The following is a 25,369-nucleotide window of genomic DNA, read 5'->3' on the forward strand; positions in this document are numbered from 1 at the left end:
CCACCCTCTGTCAGCTCTGTGAGCTCACTCCACCCTCTGTCAGCTCTGTGAGCTCACTCCATCCACTGTCAGCTCTGTGAGCTCACTCCATCCACTGTCAGCTCTGTGAGCTCACTCCATCCACTGTCAGCTCTGTGAGCTCACTCCACCCTCTGTCAGCTCTGTTTGTGAGCTCACTCCACCCTCTGTCAGCTCTGTGAGCTCACTCCACCCACTGTCAGCTCTGTGAGCTCACTCCACCCTCTGTCAGCTCTGTTTGTGAGCTCACTCCACCCTCTGTCAGCTCTGTGAGCTCACTCCACCCTCTGTCAGCTCTGTGAGCTCACTCCACCCACTGTCAGCTCTGCGAGCTCACTCCACCCTCTGTCAGCTCTGTTTGTGAGCTCACTCCACCCTCTGTCAGCTCTGTGAGCTCACTCCACCCTCTGTCAGCTCTGTGAGCTCACTCCACCCACTGTCAGCTCTGTGAGCTCACTCCACCCTCTGTCAGCTCTGTTTGTGAGCTCACTCCACCCTCTGTCAGCTCTGTTTGTGAGCTCACTCCACCCTCTGTCAGCTCTGTGAGCTCACTCCACCCTCTGTCAGCTCTGTGAGCTCACTCCATCCACTGTCAGCTCTGTGAGCTCACTCCATCCACTGTCAGCTCTGTGAGCTCACTCCACCCTCTGTCAGCTCTGTTTGTGAGCTCACTCCACCCTCTGTCAGCTCTGTGAGCTCACTCCACCCACTGTCAGCTCTGTGAGCTCACTCCACCCTCTGTCAGCTCTGTTTGTGAGCTCACTCCACCCTCTGTCAGCTCTGTGAGCTCACTCCACCCTCTGTCAGCTCTGTGAGCTCACTCCACCCACTGTCAGCTCTGCGAGCTCACTCCACCCTCTGTCAGCTCTGTGAGCTCACTCCACCCTCTGTCAGCTCTGTGAGCTCACTCCACCCTCTGTCAGCTCTGTGAGCTCACTCCACCCTCTGTCAGCTCTGTGAGCTCACTCCACCCACTGTCAGCTCTGTTTCTGAGCTCACTCCACCTGTAATCTCAGACAACATGGGATCAGAACAGGCCGTTCCAGACACTCACAATTGCTAGTCCACTACCACATGGCCTCAGATCCAGTGGAAGACTAGGAAAAACGCTAATATATATATATATATATATATATATATATATATATATATATATATATATATATATATATATATATATAATCATTCCTAAGAAGTGTGTAGGGATGTGTGTGCGGCAACTGGAGGCAGTGGAGTACCCCACACACCTGCTAGACACCTTGAGGACGAGCAGGGCTGGAGGCAGTGGATGAGCACCCATGCTGACACACACACACCTGCTACACACCTGAAGACAAGCTGCACCACCACTCTTTACGCACTCGGACAGTTACTCATGAAGGACTTGAGAATAATGACAGTGTATGCAGGTCCACGGATTATAGCAAGAACTGCCTAAGCCGGCGTGGCTGTACTGAATTAACGTAGGTATAAAGCAGGCATTATACAGTTAGCCTAACTGTTCTTTTACGGGCTATTCATGCCCGTGCCACCTCTTCCCTGGCATAATCTTCATCAATCTAAATGATGTTTAGAAGCAGAATTTTTATTTGTAACAATTTATACAACTCATTACAATGATGGCTGACAAAACAGGTGCACAACGGTGTAAATAATCACAATAATGGCTGGACTAAACAGCTGTACAGCGGTGTAAATCATCACTAAACAGCTGTACAACAGTCTAACTCAAACTAACATTTCTGGCATCACAAGAGCAATATCTGACTCATAACTTGAAAGATGATATATTGGCAAAAGAAGGTGCAGTTTTATCATTAGGAGCGGCGAGGCGGAAGACACTGGCGCCTTTATATCAGAAAACGAAGATAATACGACAAGTTAAAGGTGAACTACTGTAAAATGAGGTGACTCGCGGTGCTCTATCCTGGGGTGGGAGTGCAGGTCTTGGTGTAGGCCAGGGTTGTGTAGGCGCACCCTAGTAACGTTATTAAGCCTAGAGAGGCCCGTATAGGCCTACATGATACCTGGTTGATACCTGGTTGATGGAGTTCTTCTACTCCCCAAGCCCGGCCCGAGGCCAGGCTTGACTTGTGAGAGTTTGGTCCACCAGGCTGTTGCTTGGAGCGGTCCTAACATGTGTCCTAACACGAGTAGCCGGAGCAAATGTGATGATATTAGATAATACTTTTCAGCAGAGTGAAAGAGATATCTTTACGTTGACTTACAATATCTAAGCGCAATGTTGCTATCGTGTCTCTTACATAATTAATGTGGTGCTAATTACATATATGATTAATATAACACGAATTTGTTATGTAAACGTTCCCAATTATAAATGTACTAACACTTATGGATCCGGCCCTTGATTTGAACGGTAGTGATGTTGTTCAGCTGTTGTTCAGCTCGTCATGGCGGAAAGTATATCTTAACCCGGCCGGTGTGGCTCCTAACTCCACAATGCTAACTATATTCAAGCATATTTCTTTTATAAATTAATAAAATCACAAGTGAATTATGAATCAATTTAACTATGGAAATTATAGTTATTCATTACACTGAATTATCACGAATTATCACCGAATTATATAACAAAAATATGCAAGTGAATAGTTACTAGTGAGCATTCTCTTGAATACCTGTGACCAACATCTGACATACGACTCCTACATACCTGACAACGCGCCAACTCAACAGTTGTGTAGTCAACAGAGTTCAACAAATAACTCGTTAGTTCATACTGTTGCCGAGACTTGCTAACGTCAGCAGTAAAGCGCTATAGTTCCTTCTCTTATTACCCCTCAGCCAAATGTTAAGAAGCAATTTGGCTGTTAATTCCATAGTTACCACAGTGCAAAAAAGGGTGAAAGCAATTCGTTAGTGTCTTCAACTGCTTTACAAATGTCATAAGCATGAGAGTTTCCTCAGGTACTACAACTGTGCCAAATGTTGAGAGCAATTCGGTAGTTCGTTTTGCTGTTACAGCTGTGTCAAAGGTCATTGGTAATTCGCTAGATCGCTCTGTGGTTACTGCTATAAGAGTTCAAAAATAAGTTGCTCTTTTACTCTGTCATTCCGATTGTGTCAGAAGTTGAAAGAAATATTTGATTCTGTTGTTACAACTGTGCTAAAGGTCAAGAGTAGTTAGGTAAAGAGTAGTTTGCCAGTATATTTAGAGGGAGGGGGAAGGGGTAGAGGGAGGGAAGGGTGGAGGGAGGGAAGGGGGGAAGGGAAGGGTAGGAGAGGAAGGGAAGGGTGGGAGGGGGAAGGGAAGGGTGGGAGGGTGAAGGGAAGGGTGGAGGGAGGGGCAGGGTGGGAGGGTGAAGGGAAGGGGAGGCCAGGAGCACGGTGCAGGTGTGGGGAAGGCATGCAGCATAGCTTGGCACCCTTGGCACTCCTCCATAACACTGAGATGAACATGTGTGTGTTTACTACTTGTGCCTTCAAGATCGGGCACAAGATCTAGCTCCTGGACCCCCTTCTTTCTAGCCGTCGGTTGTTTAAAGCAATGACTCCTGCCCTGTTTCCCAAACATATCTATGTTTAAAATTATGAATTGAGTTTGCTTTCACAACCTCCTGCTCCTTTAGTTCATTGTTTTTTCCCCTTATCTCACGCTAAGTGAGAACTTTCTAACATCTCTATGACTCATCTGAGTCTCCAGCTTCAACCCATGCCCCCCCCCCTTCTTCTATTGGAATTCAATGTAAACATTTCCTCTATTTCCACTCTGTCAATTCCCCCCTAAGTATTTTATACGTCTCTATCATATCTCTCTCTCTTTCTCTAGTGTCATCAGGTTCAGTTCTTTCAGTCGCTCTTCATACCCAAGCCCTCGCAGTTCTGGGACGAGCCTCGTTGCAAACTCTTGAACGTTTTCCAGTTTTCTTATGTGTTTCTTCAAATGGGGGGGGGAGGAGCCTCCATGATGGGACGGCATACTCTAAGACTGGTCTAACGTAGGCAGTGTAAAGCGACCTAAATGCCTCCTCCTTCCTTCGCTTCTGAATGATGTTTTAACTTTTGCCAGTGTAGAGTACGCTGCTGTCGTTATCATATTTATATGTGCCTCAGGAGTTAGATTTAATGTTACGTCCACTTCCAGGTCCCTTTCCTGAGTCGGTACAGGTAGTTAATTTCCCTTCATAGTCTCCTGTTGCCTGTTCCCATTTCCATTACTTTACACTTGCTCGTGTTGAACTCCAGTAACCATTTTCCTGACCATCTCTGCAGCTTGTTCAAATCCTCTTGGAAGATCCAACAATCCTCATCTCTTACATCTCGTCTCATTAATTTCGCGTCATCCACAAACGTCGACACATAAAGACTCAACTCCTGTAGACATGTCATTTACGTATATTAGAAATAGAATTGGCCTCAGGACCTATCCTTGATGTACTCCACTTGTTAATGTTTGCCAGTCCGACTTCTGACTCCTTACTGTTACCCTATGTCTTCTGGCTGTTAGGTGATTCCTTAACCATGTTAGGGCTTTTCCGCTTACTCCCGCCTGCTTCTCAAGTTTGTATAGTAATCTCTTGTAAGGTACTGCGGAGATCTCTTGTAATCTCGAGAAATATGTCCTCGACGCATGCTTCCCTGTCCTGCCTTATTCTTGTTACTTTATCACAGAACTTCAGGAGATTTGTTAAGCATGATTTCCCTTCCCTGAACCCATGTTGGTGTTTGTTTACATACCTGACCCTTTCTTAGTTTGCAACTAGTCTTAAACTGATTATTCTTTCATATAATTTGCAGGGAATGCTTGTCAGTGATACTGGTTTGTAGTTAAGTGCCTCTTGTCTATCTCATTTCTTGAAAATTGGTATCCCATTTGCTCTATTCCAGCAACTGGGCAACTGTCCCTTCGCAAGTGACTCATTAAAGATCCTTGCACAAGGCACGCTGAGGGCCTGTGTTGCCTTTTTTAGTATCCACGGTGATACATTGTCTGGTCCAACGGCTTTGTTTCGCCCAGTGGTTTTAGCTGTTTCTTTACCTCCTTTGCTGTCACTTCTATATCTGTCTCTCATCAGATATAGGGGTGACTAGCAATTAAATTATATTTACATAAGTCTGTAGGCTCAAATAACTATCTGTAAGGATAACACATACAAATAAGGAAGCCCAAATTAGGCTAATTATTTGCATTTATCGAAACCCATTTTTATTGAATTTATTATAGATTTAGAAGGGGTACCACCTCTGGTGCAAGTGTAGGGACCCATAGCCTCGGAGAAGAAAATAAAGAGTACTCAGAGAAGACCTTGTGGATCCTCACTGAACACTTTGATATTTTCTTCTCCTACCACTCCCATTATTTACTATTTATACCATTTATAGATTTTGTATTTATTATTTCATATATTCTGTTGGATGAGAGTAGACTAGGCCGCTGCCCTGGCTGCGTGCGTGAGTGACGGAGAGCAAACAAGTTTGTGTACAGCAATCATGTACAGCCAACACACCGCTGTAAACACCGGTAAACCAACACAACACCAGCTGCGTGCCTACCTCCCTCCCGACTGTTCGGCTGCTTGCCAACCTGCCTACCCTACCAACCCAAGCCTAGCCAACCTGCCTACCCTACCAACCCAAGCCTAGCCAACCTGCCTACCCTACCAACCCAAGCCTAGCCAACCTGCCTACCCTACCAACCCAAGCCTAGCCAACCTGCCTCTTACACTCCCAGCTCCCTCCACCATTTCTACCCCTTCCCCGAGTTGCCCACTCAGCTTAGCTATGTTTAGTGTCACATCGTACGCACGCACACACCTCCATGTCCCAACTTTCCCGTAGCTCCACCTAACAGTATAACAGCGTGCAGGGATATACACATTTTAAACCCCAGCTTCAAAACACAAACATGCAAATAATTTAAATCCCGAGACAAACTTGGACAGCCTCGCTTTGTTTCCTTGACTCCCCCCCTCCCCCCCCCCCATGGTTTCTAAATCTGACTCAGTAGTGAATGAAGATATTTAAGTGCCAATGCCTCCTCGTCACCGCTCATCCAGCCTGACCTCCTGCCCAAATGTCACCATGTGGTTGGGCAAGGTTGGCTGCCGACCAGATGAACTCTCTTATCAGGGCACAGCAGCTCACGGAGAGAGGCAACTATCAGGGGAAAGCGCCAAGCCATTACGACTATATAGCTCTTGGAAGGGGTCAGGATAAGGATTTGGGATGGGACGGGGGAAAGGAATGGTGTCCAGCCACTTGGACGGTCGGGGATTGAAGGCCGACTTGCATAAAGCGATACCGTCGCTCTACCGTCCACCCCAAGTGGTTGGGCCCAGTAGTTGAGTCACGGCTTCATCATACACACCACACTTCGGACCCCTCACCACTAGAACTGATCGGTACAACATCGGGCCTCGATTCTTGCAGAATCTGTGCTCGATCCCCTATGGTCTAAGTGGATGAGCACCGAACCCTTACTCCGTCCTCATGTCACTTCCCAGCCCTATATAATTACATTGTTTCTCCTGTGGTTTTAATTCAAAGATTTTGGCGTGGTCACAGAGACGTATGGTATACATGGAGTCTGTAGCTAAGAATGCCGGACCAACCAGGCTGTGGTGGATATGTGGGCCTGCGGGCCGCTCCAAGCAACAGCCTGGTGGACCAAACTCTCACAAGTCAAGCCTGACCTCGGGCCGGGCTTGGAGAGTAGAAGAACTCCCAGAACCCCATCAACCAGGTATTACTATACCCAGAGACGAACAGCAGCCTACTGACATATTTATTTGTCCTTCTATGAATGACTTGTATGTGATATATTATAACAAGACCAAAACTATAGTTTCATAAGAAATGTATTAGCCAATAATTTCACACATTTAAAGACAAAAGTTGAGAAGCCAAAGAAATATGCAGACCTTGGTAAGTTATACTGTGAACTGAAGAAATATTTAAGACGTGCAGTGGGTGTCCCTCTTAGCATTCACTGGACTCTCCTGTCTCACCTCATGTCCACACCTACATTTGCAAAGGAAATAATTCACTCACTAATGATATCCAATTGTCTTTATCCGAAGGTATCAATGATATCTGAATTAGGGGGGACATGATCACCACATTCAAGATTCTGAAGGGAATTGATAGGGTAGATAAAGACAGGCTATTTAACACAACGGGCACACGCACAAGGGGACACAAGTGGAAACTGAGTGCCCAAATGAGCCACAGAGATATTAGAAAACACATTGTTAGTGTCAGAGTTGTTGACAAATGGAATGCATTAGGAAGTGATGTGGTGGAGGCTGACTCCATACACAGTTTCAAGTGTAGATATGATAAGAGCCCAATAGGCTCAGGAATCTGTACACCTGTTAATTGACGGTTGAGAGGCGGAACCAAAGAGCCAGAGCTCAACCCCCGCAAACACAACTAGGTGAGTACAAATAGGTGAGTACACACACACGCGCGCACACGCACACACACATACTCTCTCTCACACACACACACACACACACACTCACACGCACACAAACACACACACACACACACACACTCACACGCACACAAACACACACGCACGTGCAGAACGTCAGCACAAGACTTGAAAGTTAAAGAGAGAGAGAGAGGTCAACTAAATTAGAACCAGCTCACATATGTAACTCCGGCGAGCCTTCCCAGAGTCCTCTGCCAGTCTTATTAACCTTAAGTAACCTCTTTCTCGCTGAGTTATATAATCTTTTATATCATATTCCACTTAAACTTTCAGTGACAGTTAAACTTTCATTGTCAATTAAACTTTCAGTGACAGTTAAACTTTCAGTGACAGTTAAACTTTCAGTGACAGTTAAACTTTCAGTGACAGTTAAACTTTCAGTTACAGTTAAACTTTCAGTTACAGTTAAACTTTCAGTGACAGTTAAACTTTCAGTGACAGTTAAACTTTCAGTGACAGTTAAACTTTCAGTGACAGTTAAACTTTCAGTGACAGTTAAACTTTCAGTTACAGTTAAACTTTCAGTGACAGTTAAACTTTCAGTGACAGTTAAACTTTCAGTGACAGTTAAACTTTCAGTGACAGTTAAACTTTCAGTGACAGTTAAACTTTCAGTGACAGTTAAACTTTCAGTTACAGTTAAACTTTCAGTTACAGTTAAACTTTCAGTGACAGTTAAACTTTCAGTGACAGTTAAACTTTCAGTGACAGTTAAACTTTCAGTGACAGTTAAACTTTCAGTGACAGTTAAACTTTCAGTGACAGTTAAACTTTCAGTGACAGTTAAACTTTCAGTGACAGTTAAACTTTCAGTGACAGTTAAACTTTCAGTGACAGTTAAACTTTCAGTGACAGTTAAACTTTCAGTTACAGTTAAACTTTCAGTTACAGTTAAACTTTCAGTGACAGTTAAACTTTCAGTGACAGTTAAACTTTCAGTGACAGTTAAACTTTCAGTGACACAGAAAGTCTTGAGAGCTGCAGAATATGAGAAGGAAGACGTAAGATGAAACATTAGAAGAACGAAGGAATAGCATGAGATGGGAAGAAGAAGAGAAGAAGAAAGAACGCAATGAAAAGTAGAAGCAAAACGGAGCAAAACGAAGAAAGACGAGAGGAGAAGAAGAGAAATAAAGAAGTAAAATATTCTTAAGAAAAGAAGCAAAACATAATAAATAAAATCAAGAGAAGTTTGGAAAGATGGAAGAAATAAGGACACGAAAGGGAAAGAAAAAACTAAATAACTAAAATTACAAAACAAAACAGGAGTAATGCATAATAAAGAACCAAAGAAGTCAAAGACAAACAGACAATCTAGAGAACACATTGACAAGGGTTGAGACCGACGGCTGATCTATGCAATTGAAGAAGGAGTTGAGTCATTGCAAGTTTGGCTTTGAGCTTTACGACTCACAAGAGCCACGAATTGGGTTGTTTGCAGAGTTCTCAACTGCCCAACACTTGTCCCTTCAGGCACTGCGTAAGTCCTTGCTTGCTTACCTAGACCAGCGTCTGGACGAGTAATGTTCGGTTCTTGGGCCCGGTCGGTCAACTAACCGGAGAAATTACACTTGTTCCTACCGTGGCGGTTCCACTCCTAGGACTGGTCGGTAGGGTGACCACTATATAACACTTCGCTTCATGAAGTATCAGCGTTCGATCCGCGACAGACACACACACACACACACGCCAGAACATTGCCTCGTGATGTTTTCTCAAACCTTTTTTTTTATTAAGATATGAGGTACATCTGCATTAGTGCAGCTACCCTAGACTATATGATGTGGAGTGTGTCAAAAAAGCTAACTAGGTGATGCTCAAACCGACACATTATAAAGGAACACAGTCTCGGGAAAAAAAACCGCCGTAGTCCTTTACCTGAGTAAACAATACCACAATAACTCATTGCAAAAGCAACATGTAAATGTATAAGTAAACAAGTCATTTGGTTACGTACTTGACTAACGTATTCAGCAAGTCACATGCAAAATAAAGGGTGAAGAATAAATAAACAAAACTACACGTGTCAACTTACCTCAGCTACCTTGTATAGAGCCCTGTGGACCACTTCTTGAGAAAAGGACCAAGAGGCCAGGGGACTCACCTGAGTAAGGACCAAGAGGCCAGGGGACTCACCTGAGTAAGGACCAAGAGGCCAGGGGACTCACCTGAGTAAGGACCAAGAGGCCAGGGGACTCACCTGAGTAAGGACCAAGAGGCCAGGGGACTCACCTGAGTAAGGACCAAGAGGCCAGGGGACTCACCTGAGAAAGGACCAAGAGGCCAGGGGACTCACCTGAGAAAGGACCAAGAGGCCAGAGGACTCACCTGAGAAAAGGACAGACGTGGTGACCCGTTGAAGCTTCGTGATGGTGGTTCTTCTAACGTGTTCTTGTTAACTTTCCTTTCCAAGAAAACTGACGTTCCGTGACGTCAGTCCTCCTTGTTGTAATGCTTAGTGCAGTAGTTCACTTGCTGTCTTGCTGCACCCTATACTTGTTCTTGTATTCTATTTCCAAAGATCTCTTTTTGTCTGACGTGATATTTGACTTTAAACCTCTTTCTTGTGAAGCAATCCTTCAAGCAGAATATTTCATTAGACACCTAGCCAAAGCTACGCAGAGAAAACTCAAACACAGACCCCAAGATTACACCATACAATCCTCTTGCAAACTTTTTTTTTTTCACTCAAAGCATTTTTTTTTATATTTTCTCCAAAAATTAAATAGATTTCTCTTTGTATAGTTCCTCAAATAAAGTATATCTTGTAGATATATAGGTATTTATATATTTATATTATCACATGCACTCATTAAAGCATCGCCCTCGGAACTAGTATATATGTACAGTATTTCTTATATATATACACTTTTTACACGAATTTTAGCCCGCAACCATGGATGTAGGGAGAGAGAGAGGAGGTTGTGTTTCACTGTGGCTCCCAGAGACTGTGGAAGTGGAAGGAGGGGAGATGGCGGAGGGGAGGGGGGGAAGGGAAGGGGTAATGAAAGGTAGGGGTTCGAGATGAGGTGTCTGGGAAGGTGTTCGGGTAGACAAGCTATAGATGAGAAGGATGCAGGGAGGTTTATTCTCGGCTAGAGGGAACCGAGAGACGAGGGGGTAGAGGGAGAGGGTGAGAGGGAGGGAGAGAAGAGGGGGGGTTACCCTGGCCTGGAGTCGAGAGATAATATAGTGGTGTTCTGGGTATGAAGTTGGTGGTGGTGGGATAGGGTGAGGGAGGGGGGGTAGGAGGAGGATAAACGTTGGTTCACTCAGTAAGCCGCTGCTGAAGCTGACGCAAGGATTCCCGCCACTCGGTGTCTCACTGGTGTAAAGTAGGTCAGGACTCGTGGGATGGGGCGGGGGGCGCTGGCCGGCCTTGACTCTCACCAGGCACTGCCACTCGCCTCTCGGCTAGAAAATCCTGTGAGATCCTATGAGGTCCTGGAAAATCCTGGTAGCTCCTGTGATATGTTGGTAGATTCTTGAAGCTATTGGAATACGCTGTACCTTGTTGGCCCGTGGGCCTAGCCACAACCTAGGCGAACTCAGCTTACGCGGGGGTGACTCGGGCTAGTTGGTGACGGTGCGAGGCGTGTTGCTAGCAAGGGTGAGGGCGTGGTGACGCGCCTGGCCGACTGGTGACGGCGTGGTGACGGCTGGGACGGCGTGGTGGTGATGGTAGTAGCACTGTACAGTTGTGGTGGTCGGTCACGTGGTGTTGGCAGCGGCTGCGGCGGCGGCGGCGACGACTATGATGATGGGCGGCGGGCGGGTAGAAAGAAAGGTCAGGGGTTCATATCTCTGTCACGGCACATGATGGTCCCTGTCTACGGCTGTTTGAGCGACCTGGTTGACACAAGGCGCAGGCTCAACATAAGGCACGCCGGACAACCATCAGGACTCCAGTGCACTGCCCCAAACCTGCTGCTGCTGCTGCTCTTGCTGCTACTGCTTCTCCTGCTGCTTCTCTCGTTGTAGCTTCTTCTACTGCTCACGCTCGCCTCCTCCCACACCTGACAACCAAGATAAGATAAAACATTTATCAGTCTTAAACAAACACAAACCACATACCCACTATCAACACACAAAAGCATGATACAGAATACCAAGTAAATACACAATATTTACAAAAAATATAATACAACCATCATCAGCAAATACAATAAATATCAAACGTTATTACTCAATCGTTATACATGAGTGACAGTCCATTAGCGTGTTTTGATATTAAAGGCCCACATCGACACTGTGAACCTCTCCCCAAAACACTAGTCCCTCAACTGCACACACCACAACACACTGATCTTGCTGTCACACTGCTGGCGTGAGGTAAGGTATTTATCAGGAGAAAGCACTAAGCCAGCATGACTATATGCAGCACTTGGAAAGGAATATGATGGCAGGGAGCCGAGATATGAGGACAGAGAGGGAACAGTGACCAATCACTTGCACCATCGGACATCGAACTTGGGACCCACAAGCCGCCCAGCCATGGCTGTGCCAACCAGTGCAACTGCAGACGAAGTCATACATCACATGCGGTGAGGTGAGGATTCAGGGGAAATGAATTCAGGACATCACATGCGAGATTATTACCCAATCGATTAGATCAATGTTTCAACATTTTCCGCATGTAACTCACACATACGCAGAAACATGTTGAATTAAGTTGAATAAAGTGTAATATTATATTGTAACATTGGGGCTGGAGTGTAACATTCATGTAGTGTTGTAAATATTGCACCACAATGGAGAGGATTAATTAATAGGTTATTGGGGGGTTTGCGCCGCCACTTTACCCTACACGCTTCTACACAAATTGCAGAAACAATTTTTATTATGATTTAAAAAAAAAATTGGGGTATTGTACTGTCCTTTTGGCCTACCCATTGTTAAAAAATATCACATAAATAATGAATTTAATGTCGTTTTGACCTCTAGCTAAACTGCAGAACAGTAATTCAACTAAATACTTGATGTGGTATTATACTTAATAAATACTAAATACTTAAACGTGCAGTTTAAGCCAATAATATCACTAATGAGTTTAGTCATGTAGTGTCAGGTCATCTGGCCGCTTGTATCTGTAATCTCATCATTATCCTGATCCCATAATTGTTATCCAGATCACCTCCCACTGGCCTCACCCTCAACCTCATTATTTCACTATATATATAAATGATGCAGAATATTTTCTTGATTTAATAGATTCCTGGGCGCTTTCTTTTTTGATCCTCCATGTTACATTTTATAATATATATGTAGGGAGCCGAGCGGACAGCACGCTGGACTCGTGATCCTGGGTTCGATCCCAGGCGCCGGCGAGAAACAATGGGCAGAGTTTCTTTCACCCTATGCCCCTGTTACCTAGCAGTAAAATAGGTACCTGGGTGTTAGTCAGCTGTCACGGGTTGCTTCTTGGGGGTGGAGGCCTGGTCGAGGACCGGGCCGCAGGGACACTAAAGCCCCGAAATCATCTCAAGATAAGCTATAGCTTGTGAGGAGGGAGGGAGGGAGGGGCATCCAAGTATCGCCTTGACGTACACGTTACTGATGACGCTCATTATCACTCTGTACTCGCCTAAATGTGGCTGTCAGTCGAGCTTCAGCTGTCGGTCACCTGATGCAACAGTGGCTGCAGTCAGATATCTTTCTTATCGTCTCTATTCTTTAAACGCCTTAATTTCTCTCATTCCATTTGTTCAATACTCAGGCTGAAGTGTTTCGTTGCGTGCCTAACGTCTTCTGTCACCAGTTTCCTACCATACCCTAACATTCTCTCCTTGCTATACCTACACATCTCGACCTTATCTACCTTATCTCTCCCCGGTGTGTGTCTTGACCAGATCAGCCCTCGCCCTTTCCCTATGCACGGGTCTTGAGGTAGAGTTCCCTCAACCTTCTTACCTGGATCTTACCTGGAGAGGATTCCGAGAGTTCTCCTACTCCCCGAGTTCGGCCTGGGGCCAGGCTCGACCCCTGGCTGTTTAACCCTGCCAGCTCTAGTAGTTGGGGTCGTTATGTAATTCCGTGGCATGAAATGTTATAATTAAAATATTGTTTTCCATTGAAGAGACAATATTAAATATTGTCTCTTCTTCCTTCCACCCACAGTTGGTTAGGGATGGAAATTCTGACTGTGGAGTATCAGCACTGAACCCATATCATGGCCACATGAAGGTGGAGTATCAGCACTGAACCCATATCATGGCCACATGAAGGTGGAGTATCAGCACTGAACCCATATCATGGCCACATGAAGTACTCCTGAAATGTGTCGCGTTTGTGTTCCAAGGGTGGGCGGTAGGTTTTACCCTTCTGCTTACTGCTGTGAAAATATATACAAGAGCTTTGTCACTTGTATGCGTGTTGTCCTTTGACTGTACAGTCTGTATACAAATCTCTCCAAAGCTTTCCCGGTTTCATCACTGGGGGGATTGTCTTGCCTTACAGGTGCCCCAAGGGCATGAGCAATATGATGATTAGAGGCAAAAAAATGTTTAGAAGGATGGAGCTTTTGTTCGCTAGAAAACCTTGCCGTAGTGTTTGCTTCAGTGAAGGCTCGAAAGCCATTGTTTGGGGCTTTTCCTCACCAAGTCCCTAATATAGTGGCCCCTCTAAGATAGAACGCCTTGACGAACCCTGTCCTATCAGATACCTTGTAGCTGGGCACAGACGTGGGTACCAATGCCCAAGCAGTTAGAGGACATCAGTAAATGTGAACATAAGTCAAGTGCTGCAGATGGCCAGTTGTTTCTGGCAACAATGACATGAAGGATGATGAGGGTCAGTCACCTCATGATTGTGTTTGTCAAGATTTTCTTCAAAGCTACCATGGTTACTGTATGGTTACTGCATGTTGTAGTACCTGACACAACTACGAAATCTGTCTGTGTGTTTCGTGAGAAATACAGCAGAAACTTCTTTGCCAGATAGTATGTCAATTCTGCCATTGTCTGAATGCGAGACAGAAACTGCTTCAATATGTCTGTGAGAACTGGACTGTAATGTACATGATACTCAATCTCATTACCTGGTGTGCGCTTTTCTTTCATGTTCTCCTTCAAGGATCCTTGAAGATATCGATCAAAGATCAGACCGACTTCTTTATAACCAGCTGTTGCTTCAAATAGACTTGCAACAAAGACATCAGCAAAGCCCTTGCAGGTGTTCATCTTGTCAGTCTTCGGTATGGAACTGACCAGTTTCATCCTAAATGATGGCCCTTTTCTGGTTTTCCGTCGGAACATCAGCAGTTTGATCCGCACTTCCTTGTAGCACGTTTGGAGTCGAAGAGGTTCAGCATACTCAGCTGGAAAACTTTGGATATTCTGTTGCTAATGAAATTGTGCAAGATCCTTTATGTCATTCAAGACTTTACACTTGTCATATGCAAGGTGCATGCTTCCATCCAGCAACAAGAGGTAGGGCATATGGTAGGGCATCTGAGAATTCTCTCAGATGTCCTACCTATGAGTTTCTCTCATCTCTCTTGGTAGGGCAGAGAATTCATTCCTTCTGATCGAGTCTTTTAGGGCAATTTTAGGCCGGCTTCTTAACACAATGATAAACCTGACTTGGAGATGTCTCTTTTCTCGAAGCACCGAAACTTTCTCCTTGACCTTTGCCTTGATGCACTTTGAGCAATCCTTAAACAGCTTCATAGAGGCTTCCTTCATGGGGGCGACCCATAGATGACTTGACTTGGAGTATTCTTTCAGTTAAACTTGCTGAATGTTGCCTTTCCCCCTACTTCACTCGTTGAGGGTATCATGTTTGACTTGCATAAGTGCCTTTCTCATAATACTGACAGTCTCATTTGAATTATCAACAAAGGGATCATCATGGCCAACAGTGATAGCTTTCATTCTGGAGACATTTGTGAACATCCTGGAATGTTTGGATCCTGAGAGTTTGTGGTGTTTTTTCCCATTTTCTGGATTTCATACAATACATGCCACTGATTTGTCCAAATTCCTTGACCAATCTGGAATTTTCTGACTGACTGTTTTCTGAGTATAATGGCGACTATTCCTCCCAACACTTCTATGCTTCTGTTTTCATGTTCTATCTCACGCTCAGGATCAATAGGGATGAAAGCGATGTCATGTCTGTTTACATACAAGTCACCAGACTCCAGAGCATGTCATGTCTCAGGATGTGTGTGCTCATGAGCATGTCATGTCTCAGGATGTGTGTGCTCATGAGCATGTCATGTCTCAGGATGTGTGTGCTCATGAGCATGTCATGTCTCAGGATGTGTGTGCTCATGAGCATGTCATGTCTCAGGATGTGTGTGCTCATGAGCATGTCATGTCTCAGAATATGTGTGCTCATGGTGCTGCATCTCAGCACAGTAGAGCCCACTCAACTGAGCATGGTTCATGTGGTCCTGAGCAAACGCTCATGTGTTAAACGCTCCGTGAGCTGTCAGATGCGATATCCAATCACCTCGTTATGAAGCACTATAAGGACACTCTCAAGACTGTTTCATGTAGGACTTAAGACACGTGTGTGCCCCTTGACTGCTTCGATCAGACTCCTCCAGCTTGAGCAGAAGAGCTCTTCTCACCAGGGTCTCACATGTCTTTTGGGAATATATAATTTAAAATAATAGAATATCTTGGAGGTTGGTTTAGGACTCAATTACTTTCACTTTACATAATCTTTGCCTATTTGCATGTATAGCAGCTAAAATAAATCATACAGTTTGCTGTAGCGTGGCATACAATCATCTCAGAAGAACATTTTGTGCATGAAAATAGCAACTTCAGTTGATTTTATTGGTGTTATTGATTACTTGCAGCGATTCAATACAACTAACAACATGTCAAATTAGACGTTCTCCTACAACCTGTAATTTGTTGTCTATAAAAACCTTTACAAATTTAAAAATGCCAAACCCATAGATTTTGCTCTCAACACAAGAGACAATAATGTGGTGTAATGAGAACACTGTTAACATTGCTTCATGGACACGGGGACCCGGAATGTGGAGACAAGAGCCTCCACTCCAGGACCTGGGGCCAGATTCACGAAGCAGTTACGCAAGCACTTACGCGCGTGTACATCTTTCCTCAAACTGTGACGGCTTTGGTTACATTTATTAAACAGTTTACAAGCATGAAAACTTCCCATTCAGCTGTTGTTATTGTTATAAACAGCCTTCTGGTGCTTCGGAGCTCATTAACTGTTTAATAAGTGTAAACAAAGCCGTCAAAGATTGAGGAAAGATGTACACGTTCGTAAGTGTTTGCGTAAGTGCTTTCGTGAATCTGGCTCCAGGCTTGTGGCGTGCTGTTGACCACCTAACCACCGTCTTGGAGCAGGCTTAACGGTGCCCCCCTCGCCCGCACCGGGGACCCACGCCCCCCACTGACCCCGAAAAAACAAATGCCCCGAATGCAAATTATGCCAGGAGTCCAACGGGAGACCCCCTAATATTTACACTCTGGCGTTATATACATCGTAAAAGCGGTCTAGAGGCCAACTTTGTGTGTATTCATCTAGTTGCCTAGTTGTACTCTCACCCAGTTATGCTTGCGGGGGGGGGGGGGGGGGGGGGGTTTGAGCTTCAACTCTTTGGTTCCCGCCTGTCAACCGTCAATCAACTGGTGTGTTCATCTAGATGTTCTAGTAGTGTCGAGTATAATTTGCTCAATGTACTGATTATTCTAAATTTTGTATCACGTTTACATTTAAAACTGTGTTTACTGTGTTTAATCTCACATACTTCTTCAATTGAAGAAATCTTTGGAGCAGGGTGGTGGACTCGAACCCGCGCCCCAAGTCACCCACACGCACGCATCTGTGGTACAGCTCTATACTTCTCCCCATTATTTCCCACGATTTATACCAATAAGTTATGAGTATACAATAAGTATTTCCAACAACTGTGAGTCACTGTGTGCCTAGCATCCATCCATTCATGTTCCCTGAAGATTACTTTTCAGAAAAGTTTGTCATTTGCCGTCAGAATCTTAGACGTGGCACTCATGTCCCTTATGTTGCCTCATCCATCTTGTGTGCTGGTGTCCAGTTCTCGCAGCCTGCCCCCGAAGGTAAGGCTAGTGGGTGTAGTATACAGTGAACAGTGCCGCGTATCTCTCCACACTTACTGCGACCCAAGAGCCCAAGCTCAACCCCCGCAAGCACAACTTGGAGAGTACAGAGTACTTGGTGTGTGTGTGTGTGTGTGTGTGTGTGTGTGTGTGTGTGTGTGTGTGTGTGTGTGTGTGTGTGTGTGTGTGTGTGTGTGTGTGTGTGTGTGTGTGTGTGTGGGAAAAAAAATTTAGTTAGTAAACAGTTGATTGACAGTTGAGAGGCGGGCCGAAAGAGCAAATCTCAACCCCCGCAAACACAACTAGGTGAATACATCGCCCGTGTGTGTGCCCTTTTGAGGTGGAAATTCCAGGCGGGAAGACGCTATTGGAGCGCACTATGTCTTAGGTAAGTTATATACAGCGTTCTGAGGGTCTGACTTTTCTATGTTATTTTCCTGTACTCACTAAAATGTGTTGATAAGTTTACTGGACAACTTCTCTAAGCACTGGTGGTGATCTCTTAAACACACGTCACCCGAGTCTCTAAATCACCATGGCCCAAAACAATTACTGTTTGCAGTAAGGTCCACCACCACCGTCACCACCACCACCACCGTCACCAACAACAATTATTAGTGTCTTCATTAAGATCCACCACCACCACCAACAACAATTATTAGGGTCTTCATTAAGATTCACCACCACCACCACCGTCACCAACAACAATTATTAGTGTCTTCATTAAGATCCACCACCACCACCACCACCACCACCGTCACCAACAACAATTATTAGTGTCTTCATTAAGATCTACCACCACCACCAACAACAACAACAACAACAACAACAACAACAACAACATCTAGTGGTCGACCCCACAGACGCATTCATAAATGTTAACATGCGGATCATTCAAAACAGGAATTTTCTCAAATATAAATTCATATTATAATATATTAACATATTGTGCATATATAGGCATAGGTTAGGTTAGGTTAGGTTAGGTTAGGTTAGGTTAGGTTAGGTTAGGTTAGGTGTTTAGGTTCTGTTGGCGATTATTTGTATTTTGTAGTGCGTGGGTGAAGCATTTATAGCAACCCGTCCTCGACTCAAGTCCATTACATCCAGCGGTCAACCCCACAGACACATTCATATATTTTAACATGCTATTCATTCAAAACGGGAATTTTCTCAAGTATAAATTATTATTATATTATATTAGCATATTGTGCATATATAGGCATAGGTTAGGTTAGGTTAGGTTAGGTTAGGTGTTTAGGTTCTGTTGGCAATTATTTGTACTCACCTAATTGTGCTTGCGGGGGTTGAGCTTTGGCTCTTTGGTCCCGCCTCTCAACTGTCAATCAACTGGTGTACAGATTCCTGAGCCTACTGGGCTCTATCATATCTACATTTGAAACTGTGTATGTACTTATGTACATGTGTATGTACTTATAGTACGTGGGTGAAGCATTTACAGCGTTGTGATTCGAACAAAATTCGCCAGTGAAGCACTTGTTCCGGAAGTGTTCGAACGAAATCAGTTGTGAGTCGTGTGTAAACCGTTTTTCATTCATAAACAGGGGGTTTGGCGGGTGGATGGAATCACTTTTGGGTGTTTGTTTGGAGGACGGGCTGCGGGGTGGGATTCAATAAACATTTACCCCGAGTACTTACGAACCTGTTCATCTTTTCTCAATCTTTGGCGGCTTTGCTTACATTTATTAAACCTTTTACGATCATCAAAACTTCACAGTCAAATTATTTTATTGTTATAAACAGCCTTCTGGTGCTCCGGGGCTCATACACTGTTTAATACTTGTAAACAAAGCCACCAAAGATTGAAAAAAGATGAACAGGTTTCGAAGTTCTTGGGTGAAGTTGATGAATCCAGGTTCAGGACCGCACGTCCCGTCACAGCAACGGAAAGAACCAACGTCCAGACGCAATAACAACTTTAAGCAAGACCAGCAGAAATAAAATTGAATTACATTGAAGTGTGTGTGTGTGTGTGTGTGTGTGTGTGTGTGTGTGTGTGTGTGTGTGTGTGTGTGTGTGTGTGTGTGTGTGTGTGTGTGTGTGTGTGTGTGTGTGTGCGCGCGCGCGCGCGCGCATGTGTGTGTACTCACCTAATTGTGCTTGCGGTTGTTGAGCTCTGGCTCTTTGGTCCCGCCTCTCAACCATTAATCAACTGGTGTACAGATTCCTGAACCTATTGGGCTCTATCATATCTACACTTGAAACTGTGTATGGAGTCAGCCTCCACCACATCACTTCCTAGTGTATTCCTCCTGTCAACCACTCTGACACTAAAAAAAGTTCTTTCTAATATCTCTGTGGCTCGTTTGGGCACTCAGTTTCCACCTGTGTCCCCTTGTGCGTGTGCCCCTCGTGTTAAATAACCTGTCTTTATCTACCCTGTCGATTCCCTTGAGAATCTTGAATGTGGTGATCATGTCCCCCCTAACTCTTCTGTCTTTCAACGAAGTGAGGTTTAATTCCCGTAGTCTCTCCTCGTAGCTCATACCTCTCAGCTCGGGTACTAGTCTGGTGGCAAACCTTTGAACCTTTTCCAGTTTAGTCTTATGCTTGACTAGATATGGACTTCATGTTGGAGCCGCATACTCCAGGATTGGTCTGACATATGTGGTATATAATGTTCTGAAAGATTCCTTACACAAGTTTTTAAATGCCGTTCTTATGTTAGTCAACCTGGCGTATGCCGCTGATGTTATCCTTTTGATATGAGCTTCAGGGGACAGGTCTGGCGTGATATCAACCCCCAGGTCTTTCTCTCTCTCTCTGTGTAATTACCTAAGTGTAATTACAGGATGAGAGCTACGCTCGTGGTGCCCCGTCTTCCCAGCACTCTTTGTCATATAACGCTTTGAAACTACTGACGGTCTTGGCCTCCACCACCTTATCACCTAACTTGTTCCAACCGTCTACCACTCTGTTTGTGAAAGTGAATTTTGTTATATTTCTTCGGCATCTGTGTTTAGCTAGTTTAAATCTATGACCTCTTTTTCTTAAAGTTCCAGGTCTCAGGAAATCTTCCCTATCGATTTTATCAATTCCTGTTACTATTTTGTATGTTGTGATCATATCACCTTTTTTTCTTTTGTCTTCTAGTTTTGGCATATTTAATGCCTCTAACCTCTCCTCGTAGCTCTTGCCCTTCAGTTCTGGGAGCCACTTAGTAGCGTGTCTTTGCACCTTTTCCAGTTTGTTGATGTGCTTCTTAAGATATGGGCACCACACAACTGCTGCATATTCTAGCTTTGGCCTAACAAAAGTCATGAACAATTTCTTTAGTATATCGCCATCCATGTATTTAAAAGCAATTCTGAAGTTAGAAAGCGTGGCATAGGCTCCTCGCACAATATTCTTTATGTGGTCCTCAGGTGATAGTTTTCTATCTAGAACCACCCCTAGATCTCTTTCTTTATCAGAATTGTTTAAAGATTTCTCACATAATATATAGGTTGTGTGGGGTCTATGTTCTCCTATTTCACATTCCATAACATGGCATTTATTAACATTAAATTCCATTTGCCAAGTGGAGCTCCATATACTTATTTTGTCCAGGTCATCTTGAAGGGCATGACAATCATCTAAGTTTCTTATCCTTCCTATTATCTTACCGTCATCAGCAAACATGTTCATATAATTCTGTATACCAACTGGTAGATCATTTATGTAGACAATAAACATCACTGGTGCAAGAACTGAACCCTGTGGTACTCCACTTGTGACATTTCTCCAGTCCGATACATTGCCTCTGATTACAGCCCTCATTTTTCTATGAGTGTGTGTGTATATTTCACCTAGTTGTATTCACCTAATTGTGTTTGCGGGGGTTGAGCTTTGCTCTTTCGGCCCGACTCTCGACTGTTTACTAACTACTTTTTTTTTCCTCCACACCACACACACCCCAAGAAGCAGCCCGTGACAGCTGACTAACTCCAAGGTACATATTTACTGCTAGGTAACAGGGGCACTCAGGGTGAAAGAAACTTTGCCCATTTGTTTCTATCCGGTGCGGGAATCGAACCCGCGCCACAGAATTACGAGTCCTGCGCGCTATCCACCAGGCTACCAGGCTCCCTTGTGTACGTGTATGTGTACGTGTGCGTGCGTGTGCTTTAAGGGAACTAAAAAGCGCCTAGCCATTACGACTATATAGCACTGGGAAGTAGTCAGGATAAGGATTTTCGAATGGAAAGGAATAGCGCCCAACCATTTGGACGGTCGGGGATTGAACGCCGACCTGCATGAAGCGAGACCGTCGCTTTACCGTCCACCCAAGTGGTCGGCTTAGGAGGACGGTCTGCCAAATCTGACGCTCGTTAAATAGTGAGGACGGGTTGGCATGTGAGACAGATGTAGTATGTTGCACAAGAGATGCAACATACTACATCTGTATACTACAGAGATGCAACATACTACATCAAAGGGGCACCGGAACCCCTGTAGTGGTACAAGACCCCGTGTAGTGGTACCGGACCCCCTGTAGTGGTACAGGACTCCGTGTAGTGGTACCGGAACCCCTGTAGTGGTACAGGAACCCCGTGTAGTGGCACCGGAACCCCTGTAGTGGTACAGGACCCCGTGTAGTGGTACAGGACTCCGTGTAGTGGCACCGGAACCCCTGTAGTGGCACCGGAACCCCTGTAGTGGTACAGGACCCCGTGTAGTGGTACCGGAACCCGTGTAGTGGTACAAGACCCCGTGTAGTGGTACAAGACCCCGTGTAGTGGTACAGGACTCCGTGTAGTGGTACCGGAACCCGTGTAGTGGTACAAGACCCCGTGTAGTGGTACAAGACCCCGTGTAGTGGTACCGGAACCCGTGTAGTGGTACAAGACCCCGTGTAGTGGTACAAGACCCCGTGTAGTGGTACCGGAACCCTGTGTATTGGCACCGGAACCCCGTGTAGTGGCACCGGAACCCCGTGTAGTGGTACAGGACTCCGTGTAGTGGTACCGGAACCCTGTGTAGTGGTACAGGAACCCATGTAGTGGTATGGGTATTGGTATACCGGAAGAAACGTGAGTGGTGAGTGGTTATCATGGTGATACAGGAAACTCCATCTCTCCCCCCCTCCCTCACTATCTCCCATCTCTCCCTCCCTCACTTGCTTCCTCTCTCTCTCTCTCTCTCTCTCTCTCTCTCTCTCTCTCTCTCTCTCTCTCTCTCTCTCTCTCTCTCTCTCTCTCTCTCTCTCTCTCTCTCCCTCTCTCTCCCTCTCTCTCCCTCTCTCTCCCTCTCTCTCTCTCTCTCTCTCTCTCTCTCTCTCTCTCTCTCTCTCTCTCTCTCTCTCTCTCTCTCTCTCTCTCTCTCTCTCTCTCTCTCTCTCTCTCCCTCTCTCTCCCTCTCTCTCCCTCTCTCTCTCTCTCTCTCTCTCTCTCTCTCTCTCTCTCTCTCTCTCTCTCTCTCTCTCCCTCCCTCTCTCTCTCTCTCTCTCTCTCTCCCTCTCTCTCTCTCTCTCTCTCTCTCTCTCTCTCTCTCTCTCTCTCTCTCTCTCTCTCTCTCTCTCTCTCTCTCTCTCTCTCCCTCTCTCTCTCCCTCTCTCTCTCTCTCTCTCTCTCTCTCTCCCTCTCTCTCTCTCTCTCTCTCTCTCTCTCTCTCTCTCTCTCTCTCTCTCTCTCTCTCTCTCTCTCTCTCTCTCTCTCTCTCTCTCTCTCTCTCTCACTTTTATGGAGGGAGGTGGAAATGCAGATCTGCTTTCCAACTCTCCACTTATACCGTGGTGAGTACAGTTATATATACCTGCTTGATGGGGTTCTGGGTGTTCTTCTACTCCCCAAGCCCGGCCCGAGGCCAGGCTGGACTTGTGAGAGCTTGGTTCACTAGACTGCTGCTTGGAGCGGCCCGCAGGCCCACATACCCACTACAGCCCGGTTGGTCCGGCACTCGGAGAAAACTATCTAGTTTTCTCTTGAAGATGTCCACGGTTGTTCCGGCAGTATTTCTTATGCTCGCTGGGAGGATGTTGAAGAGCCGCGGACCTCTGATGTTTATACAGTTCTCTCTGATTGTGCCAATGGCACCCCTGCTTTTCTGGTAGGGGTGCCAGAAGAGGTGCCCTCTTAGTACGACTATGGTGAGTTAGTTGAGGTGAATACACTAAGGATATATCAGAGTAGTTAGATTAGATGAGTGCGTGCAGGAACGCACGCACGCACACACACGCACAGTGTCCTGAACTTGTATACTATGCGAGGGATGGAGAAGATTGTGAGAAAAAACCTAGTAGCACATCTGGAGAGAAGGGACTGTGTGACACACCACCAATATGGGTTCATGGATGGCAAATCTTGCCTCACAAGTTTAATAGAATTCTACGATCAGGATTAAGATTAATTCTACGACAAAGATTAAGCAAGAAAGAGAAAGGCTGGGCGGACTGCATTTTCTTAGACTGTCAGAAAGCCTTTGACACAGTACCCCATAAGAGGCAGGTGCATGAGTCGGAGAAACAGGCAGGAGTAACTGGTAGGGCGCTCCAGTGGATAAGGGAGTACGTAAGCAGTAGGAAGCAGAGAGTTACAGTGAGGGGTGAAACCTCAGATTGCCGTGAAGTCACCAGTGGAGTCCCACAGGGCTCTGTACTCGGCCCTATCCTGTTTTAGATATACATAAATGATTACCCAGAGGGTATAGACTCATTCCTCTCAATGTTTGCTGATGATGCCAAAATTATGAGAAGGATTAAGACAGAAAAGGACTGCTTGAGGCTTCAAGAAGACCTGGACAAACTAAAGGAATGGTCTAACAAATGGTTGGAAGAGTTTTACCAAAACAATTGTAATGTAATGAAGATGGGTGTAGGGAGCAGGAGGCCAGATACAAGGTATCATTTGGGAAATGAAATTCTTCACAAATCAGAGAGAAAGACCTGGGGGGGTTGATATCACGCCAGACCTGTCCCCTGAAGTCCATATCAAGAGGATAACATCAATTTCTAACCCTAGTATCGCTCGTGGAGTGGCCTGACCAGCGTTGCTGATCCGGAACCTGCCAGCAGTCTGCTGGACTTGTGGTTGACGGCCTCCACGGCGGCGCCCCCAGTGGAACTGTGTTTTGGCTGGCCTGTGGCCGGGGTAGACTCGGCTTTTCGAAGGATTCGTCGAGAGGCCACGAGAGCACCGAGAGCTTGGCACCGAGAGGATCCAGAGTCTTCAGGAGAAGACGACCGTGTAGATAATTCCCCTGTGCAGTGTTAATACCCCTCCCCCTGTGTAACTTTTTATATATTATTTATTTGTGGCGGTTATTATATAATATTAAGTTTTTGCCTTTCTTTCCCTTCCCCTTTTAGTTTACTTGCATTACTGATCACATCCCTTGAAAGCCACTACTGGCTTGGGGCCGGATACCCTTCCTCTAACGACATCAGAGTAAGAACCCAGTTGCGACCCGAGAGGGCCGTAACACCAACACACTCAACAAACCCCTCCTCCAATGTCAGCAACAGTCTTCCCAACGCACATGCACGTCAACCCATCTCCTTAACACCCCCCCCCCCTCCTCCCCTCCCAACACCCACACACACCCCACCCAAGGAACACAAACAATCAAACTAGGTCAAGCCATGTTAAACAACCCTAATAAATCACGGCCAAAACTAAGCAGCTGAGATATTTAGTGAGATCAGATATAATTTAGGTACTGTGCATTGAGTGCAGTTATGGTTAGTTATAGAGGGGCCTGCGATGAGCAGCGTGCATTCTTAAGATATTCTCAAGAACAGGAGAGAGGAGGAAGTCACTGCACAGGTACCTCATACCGGTAGGTGTGAAGGGTCTTCTCTTATGAGTGGACATTGAGTGACGTATGACTCCAC

At 45.4% G+C, this 25,369-nt stretch overlaps 2 protein-coding genes across 9 annotated transcripts in view; both read right to left on the bottom strand.

The window, feature by feature from the left end:
* The window catches only part of LOC123752869 (protein FAM13A), a 421,243-nt gene that overhangs the window by 299,843 nt on the left and 96,031 nt on the right, over positions 1-25,369 (bottom strand). For all 8 annotated transcript variants that reach the window (XM_069311068.1, XM_069311074.1, XM_069311073.1 and 5 more), the window contains exon 2: positions 9,803-11,490. The gene's annotated coding sequence lies outside the window, so the exon portion shown is untranslated. The remainder of the gene's footprint in view (positions 1-9,802; positions 11,491-25,369) is intronic.
* On the bottom strand, positions 7,725-8,489 carry LOC138355865 (uro-adherence factor A-like). The gene has a single exon (XM_069311408.1). It carries the CDS (start codon positions 8,487-8,489, stop codon positions 7,725-7,727), a length of 765 nt encoding a protein of 254 aa, XP_069167509.1.

Source organism: Procambarus clarkii, chromosome 69 (genome assembly GCF_040958095.1).
Source record: "Procambarus clarkii isolate CNS0578487 chromosome 69, FALCON_Pclarkii_2.0, whole genome shotgun sequence".
Classification (NCBI taxonomy): Eukaryota; Metazoa; Arthropoda; class Malacostraca; order Decapoda; family Cambaridae; genus Procambarus; species Procambarus clarkii.